This window comes from Vanellus vanellus (assembly GCF_965231255.1).
Source record: "Vanellus vanellus genome assembly, chromosome: 1".
Taxonomy (NCBI): Eukaryota; Metazoa; Chordata; class Aves; order Charadriiformes; family Charadriidae; genus Vanellus; species Vanellus vanellus.
This window is the reverse complement of record NC_138905.1, coordinates 30,724,767-30,745,129: the sequence shown is the minus strand read 5'-3', so window position 1 is coordinate 30,745,129 and position 20,363 is coordinate 30,724,767. Positions and strand designations below refer to the sequence as shown.

General features: G+C 37.1%; 1 protein-coding gene across 1 annotated transcript in view; it reads right to left on the bottom strand.

Moving 5' to 3' along the window:
• The window catches only part of DOCK4 (dedicator of cytokinesis 4), a gene marked incomplete at its 5' end in the record, with an annotated part of 257,168 nt that overhangs the window by 39,726 nt on the left and 197,079 nt on the right, over window positions 1-20,363 (bottom strand). The window contains 6 exon segments of the mRNA XM_082489740.1: window positions 5,042-5,127; window positions 6,664-6,812; window positions 8,961-9,019; window positions 9,656-9,756; window positions 11,303-11,378; window positions 18,770-18,864. Coding sequence (XP_082345866.1) covers window positions 5,042-5,127; window positions 6,664-6,812; window positions 8,961-9,019; window positions 9,656-9,756; window positions 11,303-11,378; window positions 18,770-18,864 — 566 coding nt within the window.

Below are 20,363 nucleotides of genomic sequence, written 5' to 3'. Positions count from 1 at the left end.
TCTTCTCTGCCCAGCTCTCCAGCCTGTACAGGTCACGCTGGATGGCAGCACGGCCCTCTGGGGTGTCAGCCACCCCACCCAGTTTGGTATCATCAGCGAACTTGCTGAGGATACACTCTGTCCCCTCATCCAGGTCATTAATGAATATATTGAACAAAATTGGACTGAGAGTCAGTAAAATTATACTTATTATTTCTTCCTGTTATAGGCCTCAGATTTTCTTTGCTTAAGGTTATCAACTATTAATCATTTGGGCATAAATTTCCACCATTTCCTCTCTGAGAATGAACAAGGAAATATTTATCTACAGAGTTGTGTTACTTTTATTCTTTGGTGCAGGATCTCAGATGGATGACATGTCCATGGAAAAACTTTAGCAGTCTGCCTGAAAAAGCACTCAGGTATGGTTTACTTAAAAGTCTCTGAAAATTGCCACATCCATATACCCAGAGCTTTTTAGAGAGTTGTTAATAGCATCTCCAAACCTTCTGTCTGCAGTGGGCAAGCTGTCAGCTCCACTGACCTTCATCTATACTGAGCATGTTCAGTGCCATAAAACTCCTACGTCCAAATTTCACCAAACACATAACAGCGCCCAATAACTCCTACATGCCAACTGCACCAGCTACACACTCCAGCTCTGTTCAGCTCCTTCAATACAGCGGGATGTCACAGATGCAATTCTCCAAACTAATTTGACCTAAATGAAGCTGTGCTCTGCTGGAAGCAAGGAGGAAACATTGATCTTCATTCTGCACCCTTATATCAATCTTCGTCTCACTTCTCTTTAGGAGGCAACCAGATGTCTTTCCCTCACATTTAGAGACTGGCTACCTGTCATTGCCAGCAGAAAGAGATGACAAGGCCATCCTTAACCAGAAAAGGCCGAAGCACTAATCTGGCATCTCTGCTTTCCATACAGAATACACAGGCTAACTTAATTTGCTTTTAAACCCCTTATATTCCTTTCAATACAAGTTTTTGTGTCTAACAAGAAATAAAAGTAGAGCCTGTTACATTATTAGGCACTGATTACTGCACTGATTTTTCCATTCTATTGCCTTTCAACTCTGTACTAAACAGGAACATTTCAACCTAAATTCATCAAAATAATTACCTACAGTTCCTGTAGAAAAACAGCAAAAGTCTGACTTCTCTTTTAAAACAGACTGTTTTCATCTTTATTTGACTTATTCGTGTTCTTTATAAACGTATTGGCATATTCATTATAAATATACAATTTCTACAAATGTGTTGCGTAGATACATTCAAAGTACTTATTCAAACTGACATCAATGTCGTCAGTTGAACAATTTTACGACTTGCTTTCTGATGCATGCCTCCCCCTCACCACCATACATCTTTCACCACAATGCACAGAACAAACACTGAGAACGAAAGAGCTACTCAAATATACCCCTTGGCTTCCTCGTGGCTACATCTAGGTAGAATTAAATTCCTGTTGCTTACAGGTCCCAAAGCATAGCCAAGATGCTATGTTCTACAAAGCCCTAAGGGGGATAAACAACACGGAAACAATGAAAACACTTCTGCCTACCGATGCTACATCTGGAGTCACCTAAACAATTGTGGTTTGGGGTCCTTTTTTATGGTTTGTTGGTTTGTGGGTTTTTTGTTTTTTTTTTTTTTGTTTGTTTGTTTGTTTTTTTGTTTTTTTTGTTTTGTTTTGTTTGTTTTTGTTTTTTTCTAATCTTGTGTTCCCAAGAGTAAAAGAGTGGAGGAGTGGAGTGGGGACCCAGAGGCTCAGAGCTCTCCAGGGATGAACACCAGGCTTAGAACCATGTTCAGGCTAGCTCAATCATGTCGCAAGTGGATTTTATATGCCTAAGCCACAGACTTATTCAGACCACTAACTCACAGGCATCTAGCCATAGAGGTGCCTTAAAACATCTGCATATCTATTTTAGAGTACAAAGTCCCCCAGGTACTTTGCTATAGGTTCCTTCATCTAGCCTGATGGCTCAAAGTCGAACCTTGCTGCAAAAGCTCAGAGATCAATGAGGAACTACCCAAACCCCACAAAAATATTCAGGAGGGTTCTAAAAGACTCAGTCCAGACAGAGTCTAACAGACCGGGCAGTGCTGAATTCAGTCATGCAATTGGGTGAAGAAATTAAGGAGCCTGAAGGCAGCACGGGAGTGGTAGCAGCCATCACCTTTTATATAATAGCTTTGTGGTGAGAGAAATCACCCACAAACTGGCATGGCTCAGTATTAAATGCCTGCTCAGCTTGAATGTTAGCTCTAGTTTCTTCAAGGAGAAGCCTCGTCGTCAGACCCACAGTGGAGCTCACTAGCCCAGGGTTTGTGCTTCGATAATGTGGCCATCTAACCTCCAAACCTGAAATGGCTTGTGTTAGGCCAAACTGGAATACAGCTACAGCAGTAATGACCAGGCAGCATCCATTGGATTCAGAACAAAAGAGCTACTTGAGTATGTCCCTTGGCTTCCGAGGATTTTGTTCTAACCACCAACTGCTTAATAAAGTGAAATCATTCTTTTCCCTGTGCTAATTAACTCAGGAATTAAATTGTAGTGTTACAGTGTAAATGTAAATCTGGACACCTTTCATAACGCAATTACACTGGGTAGCAATTACAACATCTAGTTTCTCGTGATAGCAAAATATTCACTACTCGGTGCTTTGCAGCTCTTCAAATGCCATCAGGACCTAATCACTGAGTGGTCACATTCAAGTCCCCAGAAAGACACTGATTCAAAACAGCAGTCGTCTTCCCCCTACTTTCACTATATCTTTTCATTTGACAAAGATAATTCCATTATTAGCAGTGAATTCTAAGCACAATATTTTGGATATGTCCAGAGATGCTTATAATTTGTCCTTGAAAATAGAAGATGTTCAAAGAAAAGTTGCAGTGACTGTCTCCGGAAAAAAAAAAAAAAAGCAGTCAACGTGGGAGTTGAGAGATTTAAATTCATTTTCTGATTCAGGCAAAATAAACAAAAACCATGACAAAACCTGAAAGCGTCACACCCTCTGCAGTTACTAGACTGTACCCAAAGTAGGTGTATGCACACACCCCATGGCTCCCAACTGTACCTATCAAAACCAACCAAGCTGAATCTTCAGAAAGATCAGGTAATATTGCAGCATTTGCTTTCATTAGAGACCACAAAACCACTGCTTGCTGCAAAACTATATTCTTGTTTCACATTCCTTGGGTACATACCATATCTCTGTCACTTTAGAAGAAAGTCTGCTTTCTTGCACTGTCTAAAGACACTCTAATATTACTTAATTAGCCATGGAAGATATAAAAAAAAAATATCTCAGGCTAACTGACCCCTTCTCTTGCATTCAGCTCCCTAAACTGTCCATCTGAATTTAATTGCTTTCCTTCACATACCCTAGAACACTGTTATCCTCCATTTTAGATTAGTATCTTCTCAAGCTCACCTCTTTAGAGGTGTTAACGGATGGAGTCAAATCAAACTCAGATAAAAAACTAATGATAAACACTATTTTTTGCTTAAGCTGGAAGTGAACTTGAGCAGTTACTCTGAAATTTCCCAGAGTTTAGCTTTAACTTCTGTTATACCAGAACAGAAACAACAAGTATACTGATGCTGTGAGACATTTTGCAATTTAAATGACTATGACTATGTCTTCAGCATTTAGATTTATAAAAGGCTCTCACCATTTTTCACTGTATCTTCTTTAACATCCCCCAGTTTAAATCTAACTCAAAACTGTAAAAAAAATTAGGAACAGTACTTCATACCAATATGCTTTCTTATAGAATTTTAAGTTATTTCAGTGACAGAAATCCTGATGTATTTTGCACATGAGAATGCATTTAGACTTCATTTTATAATTAGAGCTTTTCCCTTAATGACTTGATTTTGAAGTAGAATACTGTGTTACTAAAATACTGAAATAATCTTACCTTTTATTATCTTTATTCAGATTATGAAAAATTTCATGAATAATTACAAGAAAGTTCTGCTTTAGCATACTGTACTGTTGTTTACAATTATTCATCAATTTCTATAATATTCTGCCTAATATCTCTGCCCACTTTTGCTCTGTAAATGATAAATACTTAGAAACTATTTTTTTCAACTCAATACAATTACAGATTATTATATGTTTGCTACTCAGACAGTGAGATCTGAGTGTTGTTATTTAAGGAAAAACGACAGAGCTCGAACTAATACTCGAAGAAGGAGGAATGGTTAAGAAGCCATATAAACAGGAAAAGATCATGTGTTTAATACTACTGAAGAATACACGGCTTGGAATCCTGAAGAGGAAAAATACATCTCCTGCTAAGCACACCACAAATAAGTGAAATCTTCCACTTAGGTGGAGCTGAGTTCCGAGGAACAACAGAGGCAGAGTTCAGTTAGTTATTTGTACCTGTGGTCTGTGACAATCATTTATTTCAGTCAATGGGATAATTTATGGGCAACCTTAGGGACTGCAGCATTATTATTAGCTTTTCCTATTAGATTTCAGCGATATGTCTTTTATTAAAATATGCTAAAAGCTTAACAAGTAATTTATAAAAGAAAAGAATTAGAAATAAACTTATCAGAATAAATAACATTGTTTAAATCAATCAAGAAATCAACAAGTGACATTACACAGATGAGTACAAGTTTCTGGCAATAACAAATTACTTATTAAACAGCTTTTTGTTGAATTCTTATGCCTTGTTTTCAAAATGCTCCATTTGAGCTCTACCTGCACCCTATGCAATTATGAAGCATTTCTTGCTTTTCTGATTTTAAAATTGGTAGGTAGAGAAAGCGAATGTTCTGTGATATAACAGATTTAGCCTTTCCCAATTATAGCTGTATGCAAGAAGTACAGCCAGACTTTACAGATGCCATACAACACCATAAAATGTTTTATTCCTCAGATTTTCAGGAAAAAAAAGGAAGAAAAAAAGGGGATTTACAACTGTTTTAAGCATTATTTCTCTACAATGACATTAGCATCTGATACAACCAACTGAACTCGAGGAATTAGCGTAAGATAAACATATTACTCACATACTGTTGAAGAGCTCTCGGTATGTTTCGTCACCTTTACCTTCCGACATTAGGCTGTCCAGTTTGTCAATCAGTTTTGCTTCCACCTGCAACATATAAGTGTGATGTAAACAGCTTCTTTTTCCTTTAGTGAGATTAGGGAAAACTGTTTTTATGCAAGGGACTTTGCTAAATGCATATCTTAGAATTATTGGTCAATCATGTAAATCTGATGATAAGTCACTTCATCTCTTTGAAGCTGTTATCATTCCCAAGGTTTGTGGGGTTTTCTTTTTTTGGTGGTGTGTTTTTTTTTTTTTTTTGAGGGAGGGAGCTAATTTAAATTGAACAACGTGACTTTAAAACTACAGGCTGAGTAGCATTTGCTGCTGCTGCTAAGGCAGCTATCTATTTATGGAGTCAGACAAAAAGCACACAGCCCAAATAAATTGCCTGAATTCTCACTGCAGGGCTGTAAGCACAAGCCATTTTCTTAGACTTCAATAAAAATATCATCTTTTCTGACCTGCACCCCATTCTTTATAAATTATTTTTTATAAATGTTTATACTGTTCAGAACACTTGGGGGCTCAGACTTACCTTCCCAACCTTCCTTACCTGACAGCGTATTTGGTTAGAAATCCAATTTGCTGGTTTTAGGTATTAGCTATCAAAGAAACTTACAGAACATATCTGGTGGCTAATGAGTCCTTCAATGCATATTTTTAAAAAATAGAGAGGTGAGGCTACACTGTGCATTAATATTTCGGTATATCAGCAACCACAAATCTAGGGGAGAAACTGGGCTGTCATCAAGATATTTTATTAGAGAATAAATCTATTACAATTTACATTTGAACCCAAGCTGAAAACACAGAGAAGCAGAACAAGTGGATTTTTTTCCTTCTCACTCCTTGTTAACATTTCTATGGTGATTTTTAACAATAAGCTTATCTATCGATAGTGAAAAGCTACCTACTTACATCACATGTGCTCCTCTGTTCTCAATAGTTTGTTTTGTGTTTCAGATACAGCTCCCACCGCAGGCATTATGATTGCCTGGGAGTAATTCAAATCCTTCTGCTTTCCTTCATTTGAAGCAGCAGGAAGGAGGGCACTGAGAAATGGTTTGAAGCAGTCTGAAAGAACTGAGTGGGAGCTGTGGGAGCAGATGGCACACTTACTCGTTCCTTCCTAGCCTGTTAAGAAGGTGTTTGAGCAGCAAGAATACTTGGATTCTTGCAGAAGAACATTCTTCAGAAGGATCATCTGATTTTTTTTTTCATACTAACCGGAAGGGAAGCTGGTGGAATCCTACCTAACCAGTAGTCTGTACTGCTGTAAAGCAGAGCTGAAAAACCACCACAACAAAATCCGCCTTGTTGAAGACAGCTCAAGTTTTGTTCTTCTCTTCAGCAGGCCTTGGATTTTATCCCTCATCTTACGTTACGAACATGATCGCCTTAATTGGAGAATTGTACTATCCCTGCAGAGAGTAAAAAGGGGAAACCCTGGTAATCCCTCTCCAACAGGCAGAACGTTGTGGCTGCTTCCTCCACCCTGAACCACCAACGGTTGGGACCCCCACTCTCTGAAGTGCTTGAATTTCAGCCCTGTTTTATAAACAGCTTCACATACAGTACCTGTTTAAAGTTGCCACTTCGCCTTTGCTCCCAGTCCATCATGTCATGGAAAATGGGAATCATTACATTCCTCAGGTCTGGCTGAGGGATCAAGGTGACTTCCAGAAAGGGGCCAATCAATGCTGGAATAAAGTGAAGCTTGTGTTCCCCTAAAATGAAAATGAACATGAACTTGAATGTGAATTGTGTGTCCTGTGAGCTATCAAGCAATCCAAATACGATCCGAAATATTAAAAAATAGCACTCTAAATGTCTATAGATTTTTTTTATCTCATGTCCAGCACAGCATGGGCAATATCTTAAGCCCCAAAAATGCAGAGAAAAGCTGTAGCAATAGAAGAATATAAGGCCAACATAATTTATCGGATTTTTTTATGCAATACTGATGTCAGAAGTGACAGTAGGTTATCTGTATCCCAAGTTAGTCTTCCAGGAGAACAAAGAGAGACAAAGCCCTCTCTGAGCATTTAATTTCTTTTTCGCAGGAATGATTTGGTTTCGAAGTTCTACACTGTTGTGTTTACAAAATGGTTAACCGTCTGATATTACATGCTCATCAAAAAGAGGTGAGTACTTTGATTTTTACCTATCTTCAGTTTTGTAGGTACAGAAATGGAAGTACATGTTTTGACTGCAGGAAAGGGAAGATGTGACTCAGCTGTTCTCTTTAAAATCAGCACTAAAACATCTTCCATTAACTCACCATATTCTACTTAGCAGAAACTACAAAACTAAGTTCTTGTCAGGAAAGCTAGAAATGGCATACAGTAAGGATTGACCATTTAGTTTCAGTTCTCCAGGCATAAGACTTCTGATATCTTCAGAATAGGGGGATTATGAATCACGATGCACTGACTTTCCAAGCTGGGAATTCATTTCCATCCCAGCCTACCTTTGGATACTCCAGTGGGCAGTAACGCCTGCCCGCTGCTCTGTTTGGTGTTGATGTTTATGCAAAGGAAATCCAGAATTCCCTCTGCTGGAAACATCCTGGGATGCATATCCATATGAAAGCAAGGGGACTGTACAAGGATCAAGACTTATGATAACTCTTACTGCTAAGAGAACTGTAAAATGCTGACTAGCACAACACCAGTTATATGAAATATCCTGACTACAGTATTTAATTGGACACATTACCAGATGAACTCTGTATTGTACCCCACAGAACTCGCCCCTACTGATAGGCATTACGATCCCCTCCTTCTCTGCATACTGGGTTTCTGTTCAGCAGAAAACAATGTGAGTGGGGAGATGTTGTAAACTAAGGTCTTATCCCAGCATGCAGCAGGGAGATGGGACCCAGGAGTGGATCCCTGATATACCAGTTTAGAAATATGCATCACTTATCCAAATAATTTCGAGGGATGCTTTAGAGTGAGTATGCAATACTAAATGCTGTAAATAAGTAAGACGTGCTATACAACAAATGTTAACAAGATATTAATAAGCAAATATTTCTTATTTTGTACATTTCTCTCTCTCATACAGGATGATCAGAAAGACCTTTTTTTTACAACTACATATCTTGCTGGGGAAAAGCTTTATAGAATTGAGGTGACAGTATCTCAGTAACCACCACTGGTCTTAATTTCCTTAATAAGCCCTTTAATGATGTGAACTATTGAGTAATTGAAATATAAATATGAAAAACGTAGTGTCCAAATCTTCTACTCGGTTTTGATTTTCTTCCCAAACATTTAGTTACATTTCTCTGAGGCTCATACTTTCAAACAGTTTGCACAGTTATTGCTTATAAATATAAAAAATGTTCCTAAGTTTATATCCAGGTATATATTTTTCTCGTGTTGTCCAATGTGTCGTTTATACATCAGTCACTGATTTGTTTATGCCTTTATATTTTAGTACAACTAGGACTTAGGGGAAGATTTGATGCAAATCCAGCACCCCAAGAGAGCTTTAGAATTAAGATGTATGTCTGCTCCTGAAACTGTTTGGCAACAGAATTAAAATCGTGAACATAAGTATATTTCCAGGCATAATAATTCTGCCCAAAAAGCGCAGTACTTTCTTTTCTAATTTTCTCTGATGGTATTCTTTCAGTTCTCTTTGAAGAAATAGGGATAGGTCAGATACAGTATCAAGGCTTAGAAAGCTGAATTTAGCTACAAAGAAGGGAACTGCAGATGACTGGGGTTTTCCTAAGCTTGAATCAAGGCTTCATGTGAACTTAATTATCAACAGCTCCTCTATGACTGGCAAGTGTATTTAATAGGTGAAGAAATAATAATTGTTTTTCATTTTGTAAGCTACTGATGATGTGTTTAATTACTTACCCAAATTTTGCCACATGCTGAAGATTTCACATCCCATCGTTACCCGCATGTCACCATATCTGCAATGTATTAAAAAATAAAGAAAAACAGTGAAAGATCATTTAAGAAAATCAAGTTTATATGCCATTCTGTGACATTGTTAAATGAACTCTCATGTGTAGTCCATGAGAAACTACTTTAAAAGTAAAGACTTCTTCCAAGTTTTTTGCTCCTTCCATTGTACCCAGCTAAAACTGGATTCCTAAACCCAGGTTTATTTGCAATATTGTCAAAAGTACCTTTTTTTTTCTAAATGCTGTACATCAGTAATACAGCTGTGAAGCAAAAGCTATTTTATGCAGTATATGAGAACAAATAGTTTTGCTCTGGCTTAAAGAAATACAATCAATTCATACAGACAACAGTGCAGTGCCTGGCAGAAACACCCAAACCAGTGTGAATCAACTTAGCATAAACTGGAAATTAGAGTTGGCACAGCTACAACATGGCTATTTTGCCCCCAATATCTGAACCAATTTGGACACTTCTTCATAGGCTGCTATCAGCTCTGAAGACCTACACAAACTCTTACTGTAGTTAGCGGAAACACTGTTATCATTAACTTTTTGGTAGACCTTTTTGCAACCTCCCATGCCTTGCATTTTGAGAGGTGTTTGATCTATTACAGTTTTGTAGAAGCTGACAGCAGTACTTACTTTTCTAAAACCTTTTTCTTCTTGGAAGGTGTGAACATCTCCAGTTGCAGACATAATTGATTTATAAAAATGACAGCAAGAAAAAAGTAGGAATCCCATATCTACAATAAGCATATGGCATTGGGTTATTTCATTTTCTCAGTACCACCATTTTATGACCACTCAAGATGCAAATTTTCAAATCACATCCCTTGTTTCAGTCTCAACTAATAAATTACTGAAACTGTTTTTGACTAAATTTCCTTGCATCCAAATATACTTTTCACCAACCCCAAAATGTTCAGCAGAAATACTTTTCACCAACCCCAAAATGTTCAGCAGAAATACATCTATTTTACATATTCTATATCTCTTAAATGTAAAATTTTCAGAGTTGCATCCCATGGGCAAGGACACCACTAGTCGAGGTTGCTCAAAGCCCCATCCAGCCTGGCCTTGAACACTTGCAGGGATGGGGCCTCCACAACTTCCCTGGGCAATTTGTTCCAGTGCCTCACCACCCTCAGAGTGAAAAATTTCTTCCTAATACCTAATCTAAATCTACCTCCTTCCAGTTTGAAGCCATTCCCCCTCATCCTATCACTACATGACCTTGTAAAATGTCCCTCTCCTGGAAAGCTGCTATAAGGTCTCCCTGGAGTCTTCTCTTCTCCAGGCTGAGCAACCCCAACTCTCTCAGCCTGTCTTCATAGGAGAGGTGCTCTAACCCTCTGATCATCTTTGTGGCCCTCTGTGGATAGCAATAACATTGCTAAGCAAGTTTAAGGAACATAGATGCCTAGTCTACAGGCAATTCTTTTATCAGCTTTAGCGTCTGAACTTGTGGAACTTCATAAAGGATAGGCTTCCTCACGTCCTGTTATGTCAAGTAGATAAATCTGCATTCTTGCCAGCTTCTCCAACAGGAGTCTCTATTTTCAGAGAAGCACCCACAACTCTGCTGGAAGTCAACAGGAGCTCATGGTCTTCTCTAGGAAGGAAATTCTGCACTTTTTAAGATGAAGCAATTGGACTAATGTCTCTTGGTTGGGCAGAATATTCATTCAGGTTTCCATGGGAATGGGTCTTTTCAGACGCACTCCCAGGTCTTCTCATCTGAATCCTAAAAGCATCATTCTGTAATTCATGGTTTATCATAGGTGCTATATCTCACCATATGAGATACTCACTAACATCTTTAACTACATTCGCCACGCAGTGTCATAATTTTCTAATTTTAATTATACAGCATGTTAATTGGCCTTGAGAGAAATTACAGAAATGCAAACCCACTTTTTTGATAAATTTGCATAAATTACAAAATGGAATAATTTTCCTTTCTGCGATAACTCCAAAATAACAGACAAACAATAAAATTAGTTTCTATCATCCAAGAAATTGCTATGCAAAAATCCCAAATAAGTAGTCTAACATAGAGACGAATAGTAATATGAAAAATAAAATGAAATTTAAAAAATGTACAGCACTCCTGATTTTTAAGATAGTCCTGTATTGAAGAAAAAACTTAATCTCTAAGCACTTGATATAGCTGATTTATTATATGTTCTAGCTGTTTAGATGCTGGAGCTAAGTTTAATAACAAACAAGCAAGCCACAGGATGATGAAGACCTGTTGCATCTATTGTATGCTAGATATGTTTACTCTACCTTGTAATCAAAGTTTTCATTTAAGAAGTTTTTACGAAGGGCATCTGAAAGGTACAAGACTGTAGTAATGATGACACTGGGAAGAAAAGAATGGAAAATACAGTAGATTTCATTAAGTCGAAATTCATATTTAATACTCAGGGTCAGACAATTATCCAATCAAGAAATAGATGTAGCATGTACAGCGGCATCAAATACATTTTAAACACATACAAATATCTGATGACTAACAGCACCTATCGGCAGAAAACATACACATAAAGAAAAAAAATATAAAAATAGGTGTGATGTAAGAATGTGTGCTGAAAACAGATGTTCTGTATAAAAGAATATAATTGATCAAAAAGACAAACCATAAATTTTGTTCTGCAAATAATGCTAGTATCAGACTTTATACGCACTTTGTCCTACTAGCATTAATATATACAGTTGGACAATTTGCTTTCAGCTTTCTTGGTACTGAAAATATGTGTGCATAGATTATAAAATATCTAGTAATTACCAATATACAATACTGACAGCCCTATGGACAAAGAGTCTTTCTAATGACAACAGATAAATGCAAAACTGCACGAGCTCTGTGAGAACAATAAAGATCTCAATTCTGTATGTGTCAAACATTGCCCTACATCAACACTTGCCTGAATTATATTAATCTGTCTTAGATAAATATATATGACCAAAATCCTTTCACAGTGGTTGTCACCAGAGGTCAATGACAGCTTTGTTCATTGTAGCAACCCAGTTTGGTAATATACCAAAACAGGACATCCTAAAAGATTATTTAAATATAATTCATTTCAGTGATTCAACCCTTCAGCTAACCTCTGCAGCACTGGTGTCTATCAACATATTTAGTCAAACTAAAAAGCCACAGAAACCATTAAATTATTTTTGAAAGTAGTCAGTAGTGAATGCTTATGGGGGAGGAAAAAAAGATAAACATAGCATGTTCTTTTCACTGTTACACTCGTATTTTACAACAATCAACTTTTTAAAGACCTTCTAAGAAAAAGGTTTCATCTACACATTTCACATAATTAGCATCTAGCTACTATTCATACATCTAGTACTTCTTTGAAGATGGTTCTTGACCTTTATGCTGTTACAGTGCTAAAATTTGTTTCCCTTTCCATTCTTTGGACTTCTTTTTTTATTATTTTTGCAATGCATTCAAGACAAAATAGGTTTTATTAAATATAATAACAGCAATATATATTTTTTTAATGGTATAATATTTTTCATCTTCACAACACTGAAGAATTATACGTTAACCAACCCACTTAGGAGATAAATTGTATTTTTCTTCTGGCACTTTTGACAGATTTCAAGTTTATAAATGCTAAATGGCTATGTATCATTTAGCTTATTACTAGTGCAAATGTTTGCTTCCATTTTTCTACTTTTAAAATGACTGTCCCTGCCAAACTTTACCTTCTGGTTTGATGTGTCTGAACACCTGTAGCAGCCACGTCTGAGACTGCTTTGAGAACACTGCTTGAGTCTCAAGATTCATTTGTTCCTAGTTCCATTGCTCAAACATCATTTTCATACATATTATTGCCTCAACAATTATATTGTGTTTTTTTCTATCCAAGTAGTGTTCCATGTTTAACACTCATCTGTATGGTTTACCCCACTTTTCCCCCAACGGGGAGTTACAGTGTGTGAACAGCACTCCCTGTTGCAGCACGGAAGACAAAGTCAAATGTTAACAAATTGTAATATAAGCAAAGCAAAGAATCAAGGCACAGATAAGAAAAGAGAGTCCTGTCATTCTTGTTATTGTGCATGATTTAATTTACGGCCCATATGTTCCACACAATGTAAATAGTTTGCATACTTCAGGAAGATGTTCTGACGGAAAAGGTCAGTTCATCAGAACTATTGCTATGTAACATTTCAACCTAAGTCCAAAGTAATAAAACCCTGAAAAATTGTACGCCAGAGAAAATTCCAGAAGATCTCAGGAACTGCAACCATATTGCCAAGTTTACATTACATGATTCTATTTATGTCTGAGACAATTCCTTTCTTGCCACATTCCTTCCAAGGCAGGTGAAACTGAAGAGAAAGATCTGATTCAATTCTTATGAGAAGAAAATTAGACTAGAAATCTTAAATGCAATTTTTAGAAGATTTTTTTCAGAATTTTCCGGAGGTTATACAATAACTGCAATGCAAGTATTTCTTGCTACAGGCAACATAGCTCGGTTTTGATTTATTTGGTAAACCAAAGATATGATATGGATTAGTTCGTAAAATGTGGGTCTGCAGAGTGAGTGTGTATGCAATGTAGATAAAAAACTGCAAAACTGAACTTAGAAAGATGAAGCCGTTGTTTTCGACCCACTCACCGTTATTCTGAATCCACAAGAGAAACTAAAATCAGGTAGGACAGAAAATACTGGGGGTTCTCTTTATAATGTAGGTTCTATAAAAAAAGCAAAACTGCAGAATGCAGAGCCAGCAGCCAGAGGACAGATGGACAGCTGCCTGATCCCGTACAATATTCACATTCCAAGTTGCTTCCCAGCCAACGATTTCAAAACAACAACAACGTTTATTTAAAATCCATTTGAGCATCACACTAGAAAACACTGAGTTTGTGACAAGACTTGCTTTTCTTCCTCTTACCACCTGCCACAAATTTGTTCAGAACCACTGTTTTGCAGGGGAAAAAACTCTTCTTTTAGCTACTAAATTATTCTGGGGTCATACCCAAAATGCTAACCCTAGGTTCAGGCAGGGCATTTTTGACAGAGTGGCTTTTCCATCAGATTTTCACAGCAAACCCTCCTGCACTATGCTGCTTGAAAAATTCAAAGCAGCCCCCAGAAATTCAACAACTGGTTTGCTGCCCGGACTGTGCTCTGGCAACCTGGCTTTTGCCCGGGCAGCCAATGATAGAAAATGAAACCTTTCTTTTTCCATTCTGATACGGGACAAATCTACAACATTAGCTTCTCATGTCATCCTTTGATATTTCAGAGTGAAATCTTCCCGAGCACAGAGGTGTTGGAACGGAAAAAAAGTTTCTTGCATATTTCATAAATAAATGAAATAAACCTAGGGTCACATATATTTGTTTATTTGTATATAAACTTATTCATACATGCATACCTATGTATATGTATGCTTTTTGTGACAGACTGAATGTCAGGCTCCGTTGTTAGCAACATTTTGTATTACATAAAAGCAAGAACGTTGTTAGCAACACTGTGTATTACATAAAAGCAAGAATTTTTGTTCATTGTAGGAGTCTCAGACTCCCACACTATGGGAGCTAATAGGATTCTTTAAAGCAACCATAATGATGAAACTAATGCTAATTCGATGTCTTCCTTTACCGTATATTCCATTTGAGTTGCTTTTAAAAAAATAATAATAATGTCTTTCAGTCATTACTCAATTAGATAACCAAAAGGATTCTCTGTTTAAAGTCCCTATGCCCAACTGTCAGTAGATAAATTTGGAATTTTAGTATAAGCATCTTATTTTACAGATCAATTATTTTACTATAAATAATAACACTAATACATCTGGTTTTTATGCTTAAAAAATTCAGATTGGGAATTGTATTATCTAGCATCTCTACCATTCAAAAAAATGTTGAAAGGATAGTTAATCATACAGAGATCTTTAATATTAAAGGTTCTTGCACTCTGAGAGCGATGGAAAATTAGTTCATTGTTTAATACATAGGCACAGAACGTTATAAATATCAAACCTTTGCTCAACGAGTAATAGAAACTCACTTTGCTCTCCAACAGCCTCCTCAACTGTTAATGAAACATGACATACCTGGAGTTCAGCTGAGTCTGTCAAATGCTCTCAAAAGATACCACTCAATTAAAGCATTAGATAAGTGATTCTTTTCCTGACCTTAGGGTAACTTAAGCAAGTGACCATTACACAGTGACTTCCAGTTGAGAGAGACATTATGAAGATGTTATCCAGAAGTTTCAATTTTAGTCTGGCATATTTTATTATGGAATTTTGGACTCCTCTCTGGCGCTAAGCAACTGATTCAGACACCTTCCTGTATTGCGTGGTGTTCATTTGCAGTTACAAATAGAAGCTTTGCTTAGAGGGCCAGCAAACTAGCTTGCTACCTGGTTGATGTAGAAAGTAAGTCTATCCCTATAATGAAAGAAATTAAAACTATATTTTCCATAGTAAATATAAAACCATATTTTGTCACTCAGTAGTAACCCCATGTTAGAAATATTAGGTAACCATAAGTAATTATTTGGCTTTGCTGAATGTATGCTGATTAGCTCACTACAGATATTACATGGTTATGGAGTTTTAAACAGAGTTAATTTCTGTCTCAAGGCTCGACTGCTAGAGGCTAATAAACATTAAGGATTTTTTTGCATGTTCTTCTCCTTCCATCACAGAACACAATTCAAAAAAGATCTAATTCTCTGGTTTAGTGCTAAGTCTGCCATTTTAAATGTTACTTTATTTCCCAAATTTTGGAAGTCACTTGGTAGTTTTGTAATGCTAGCCATGAATATTTTTTCCTGTTGGGCATCCAGACATTCAGAATTAGAGATTGTGCATGCATCATCATGAACTATCTTAATTTCTGGATAGTTACAGATTTGTCTTCTTGAGGTCACAGTATCTTCTGGGTTTTTTGATCCCAGACAGCATTCAAGTATCAGATACTACATAATTACTGAAAACACTGCAACAAGAAAGAAAAAATCTAGAAACCAGGGGGCATTTTTTTTTTATATATAAATATTAGCTATTGAAGTAATTATGGCATTTTAAAACCTAAAAATCCTTCAGGTAATTGAAATTCTGCATATATAAATAAGAGGAAAAAAATGATTTTTTTTTTCCCCCTCAGGAAAGCTTGTTACCTGATAACATCCTTGCTAGGACTCATTTCTTCCTAGGCTCAGACAGGCTAAATGTCTCTTCCCGTAAATACTAGTCAGTTTGAATTTTTATATCACTCTAGGGACAGGGGAGAAAAAAGACAGTGCTGCTGGTGATGTGCCTGCAGTGATGGGTGAAGTTCCCAAGACACACACTGCCTTCAGATTAGGTACTGTTTCTCAGGCTGAAGCCCAGACAGCCGAGAAGGTGGCCATCTGACACAGCAAACATGACAGTCATTTTATTCCTAGGAAGCAGGAGTTAGAAAAAATCCAGACTGTTAATGGATTACTTGATTATGCCCTTAAAAAGATGGGCTAGACCTTCTAGTTCTTCCTTTTAGTCATGACCGGAGAAGCAAGCAGTTCAAGAAGTTTCGCCTTCAATCCTGAAGAGTCTCAGGCCATTGGAAGCTCCCCGGCTCATCAAGTGAAGCTCAGGGAGAACAGCTCACAGCCACTTCTGTCTGTGGTGCAGGCAGTGCCCTAATTTCTCAACCTGCCTCTAGGCTCTTCTCTTTGCACTTAAAGATTTTGGGTTGGGATAATTCTAGCAAAGCTACTGCTCTGCGGCTCTGTGCTTTTGAACACCCCAGAGAAACTGAAGGTTGGCGGACACTGCAATGGCAATGGGGACACAAGTGAAAGGAAGGAGCTCCCATTCAGAAACAGTTCCAGAAAACTAATGCTCTGCAGCTGAGGAGAGAATAGAAGTGTTTCTGTTGCTTCAAAAAGGAAGAGAAACTAAGCCATAGATATATAACATAGGAACGATGAGTCTTCAGTTCACACCACGCTTCTAAGTACACCTGGCCAACCCCCTGTTTCATAGCAAACCAGCGTTTCCTCCACAAAGCAAGGAATGCCTAGCAAAGCAATTATTGAATGCTGAATTGGTAAAGATGTGTTTACATCCCATTTGCTGGCAGTAATGCTTATGCAATTGCGTGTTATCAGGTTCAGTTAGCCAATCTGATTGGCTTCTCATGGCCAATTCCCACCAGCAATTATTGTCAACTTCTGCCTATCTTCTTTGCCTGACAGAACCGGACATAGAATCACCTCCTAGAAGGTCAGAAACAACGTGACATGGATTAATAAAAGGAGATGTGTGATGCTAACTAAAATACTGGAACAAGTAAATATTCCTTTTGCAGAATTTAGTATTATCATCTTTAGCATATCTGACCACCAGCCTGAGAAACATGTGCCAAGGTCATTCCTAAATCTTAGTTTTGTACGTGTCAGCTGTTGCAAAGCCATCTGCCAAGCCAGCTGTTTCTGGAATATATAACAATTTCTTAGATTATATGTGTAGTCTAAAAGTTCCTATGTTTTTTTTCCATCTTTCCTGTGTTTCTTAATTTATTTCTTAAGGATGATTACCAGATGCAGGCTGGTATCAGCCTTATTTTCTTTAATGTCATACAGAGAAACAAATCATAATATCCATTCTTTGATTATTAACAATTTTTTTTTTTGCTGTAATTCAAAATTGGCAAGATTACTAACACTAAATGAGGTAATAAAAATGAGAAAAAAATTGTTATTTTGTTCAAGTCATGGCAAAGTTTGAACAAATAGCATGAGGCTTGCATATACACATACGCACACAGCAACTATATATCATGAACACAAGTTGTGACAAATTTAATTGTAACAATAATATTGTTACTAGTAGTCTGTACAGCACCATGAATTTAAATTCTCCTGGGAGCTGGCAGGCACAACGCAGAATAAAAAACAATTTCCATCAGGCATTGCAATATGTACCATGAAAGTTTAAGTCAATCCTAAATTCTGGATTCCTAGGTCCGCCCAACACAATCCCCCCTCCTCTGCTGACATTGGTGTTCGTATAATTGTGTTGGCTGGTCAGCTGGCTTATCTGATCAAAAGCTAAGCCTACAAAAAAGTATGCTGGTGATATAGGTGGAATAATGTCCAATACTTTTAGATCTGTTGTAATGACTTCTCAGAAACGCTGGGAACCTGTTTCTCTAAAAATAAGGCCCAAGCAGAGAAAGCCATTGCTCAAAGGCAGGTTACAGCTCAAAATAATGCTTAGAGCCCTATGTTACTATTGCCTGTGCTGTACCTCATTTCCTGATTTGTGATTTTTAATTTGTGATTTTTCTGACAAGCACTAAATTAACAAACATGCAAAAACATTGTTAATGATAGTATAGCAGATAATTTCTTCTTGAGAGCAAACAGTCCTTTACCAATTCAGCATTTCAACAAACAGATTTGAAATGAAGTTCTGTTGAGACTTGTCATTTGCTACTTGGAAAACAAAGCTGCTGATGCTTAGCATCTTCATTCTGTAAAAGTGTTTCTGAGTTTCCGGTTATATGTGCTTACTGTAGTTCAGAAGAGAAAGAGGTACAGATTATATTATGAATTTGTTGCGTAAAATAAATAGAGATTTGAAATCTTAAATTCAAAAATGAAAAACTGCAGCCAGCATTATAAGAGATATTTTGCATTTTTATTACATACAACTTTATTTATTTATACCATGATCTTTTCATACTACCCATATTTTTTATTAACATTAAAAATGCCTTACTTGTTTGCAACCAAACGCATCACTGTCCAGTCTTTCGGAAACATCTCTGGTCGTATTAGTATCCGAAATACAGTGAAAATCTGCAGCAGGAAATCCTTTGGAAGAAAAAGAAGTAGTCATCTGTCTTTATTGCTTTAAAAAGAGCAGTGAGCTTTAAAAATATTTTAATCAGAGACAAAAAATCAATATAGAAATAGCAGAATTGCATTTATTTTCAACATAGATACACCTCATATTTTTTTTCATTTTTTTGATTCCCCAGGAAAGCTTCAAATAGTCATTTAATTCATTTTTCTTAAAAGGAGGAAAATAATTAAATGTGTCATTTGATTGACAGCAGCTTATAAGAGAAATGTCAAAGATGCATTTGGTTTCCACCCATACACTTCCACAAATGCGATCCCGAGAACAATTTGCAAATCAAAAAAGCACTTTACAAACACTACAGAGTTCTGAATATCTCCTTAATGATGCCAGGTTTTCATCACTTTCAAGATTTATTCTAAAAGTGGCATTATTTGGTGGGAAAGAGAGAGAGCATAAGGACAATTTTATCATTGGGTTTGCAAAGACCAGTGAATTCAATAGCGATGCCCAGGCCCCTGCACTGCTATGGTGGCTGGCTGTATGCAGGTCAATTAACCATTCTGCCTCATTTGCTGAATCTATAGAAACAGTGAACACATGTGAGCTACTTTGAATGTAGAAAGCACTGCTTAAGAGTTTTAAGCATTATCATCTCCTATGTCATTTAACTCACTAATAAATAACTAAATCAAACTTCCTCTCAGCACAGGGGTTTTCAGATTTTCTTCTCACAAATAAAACTACCAACAAGGGTAATATTTCTAACAGCCCCTGTTGATTGTGCAAGTACTGCCGGTATTTTTTTAGTAAGAAAAATGGAGCTTTTGACATCATGAAGCGCATGAGGCAAGTGATATAACACGCCTAACAGAATCAGTGTGGTACCTGACCTTGAAATGTTTTCTATTGATTCTGCCCACACCACTGGTAAAGAGTTCGCCTGAAACACAGACGACATGAAGATACAACCAAAGGATACCAAATAATTTTGAGCACCAAAATACATTCTCAAGTGCATTTACCAAAGTGTAGATGACGGGCATTGCACAACAGATGTCTTTCATTAGAGAATCACTGTAAAGGGGGACGAATGCAGGCGCTGGGAAAGGCAGCTGAGATCCCTGCACCCACCCACCAGAGAAGATTACATAAAAGAAACAACCTGTTTTCTGAGCAAGATGCCAAAAAAGTCTCTGTATTAGAGTATAAACGACACTCATTGCAGATAACATAGTGTTTGGATGCAGGTGACCAGCTTTACAGATAAACAAGTAACTCTACGAGCAACACATTTATTCCAGACTGCTTTCCTATAGCTTTGCACCTTGTAGTTAGTCAAATTTGAACATTCCTGCCTGTTCCTGTTTTTTTCTTTAGGGGTCACCTCCCTTCCCTGTGCTGTAATCCCAACAATACAACAATGACTCAAATGCTGCTGTATGTCACTTCACGATAATGTCCCAAATTCTCCCATGTCACATTTTTATCCCTTCTGTTGTCCATACAC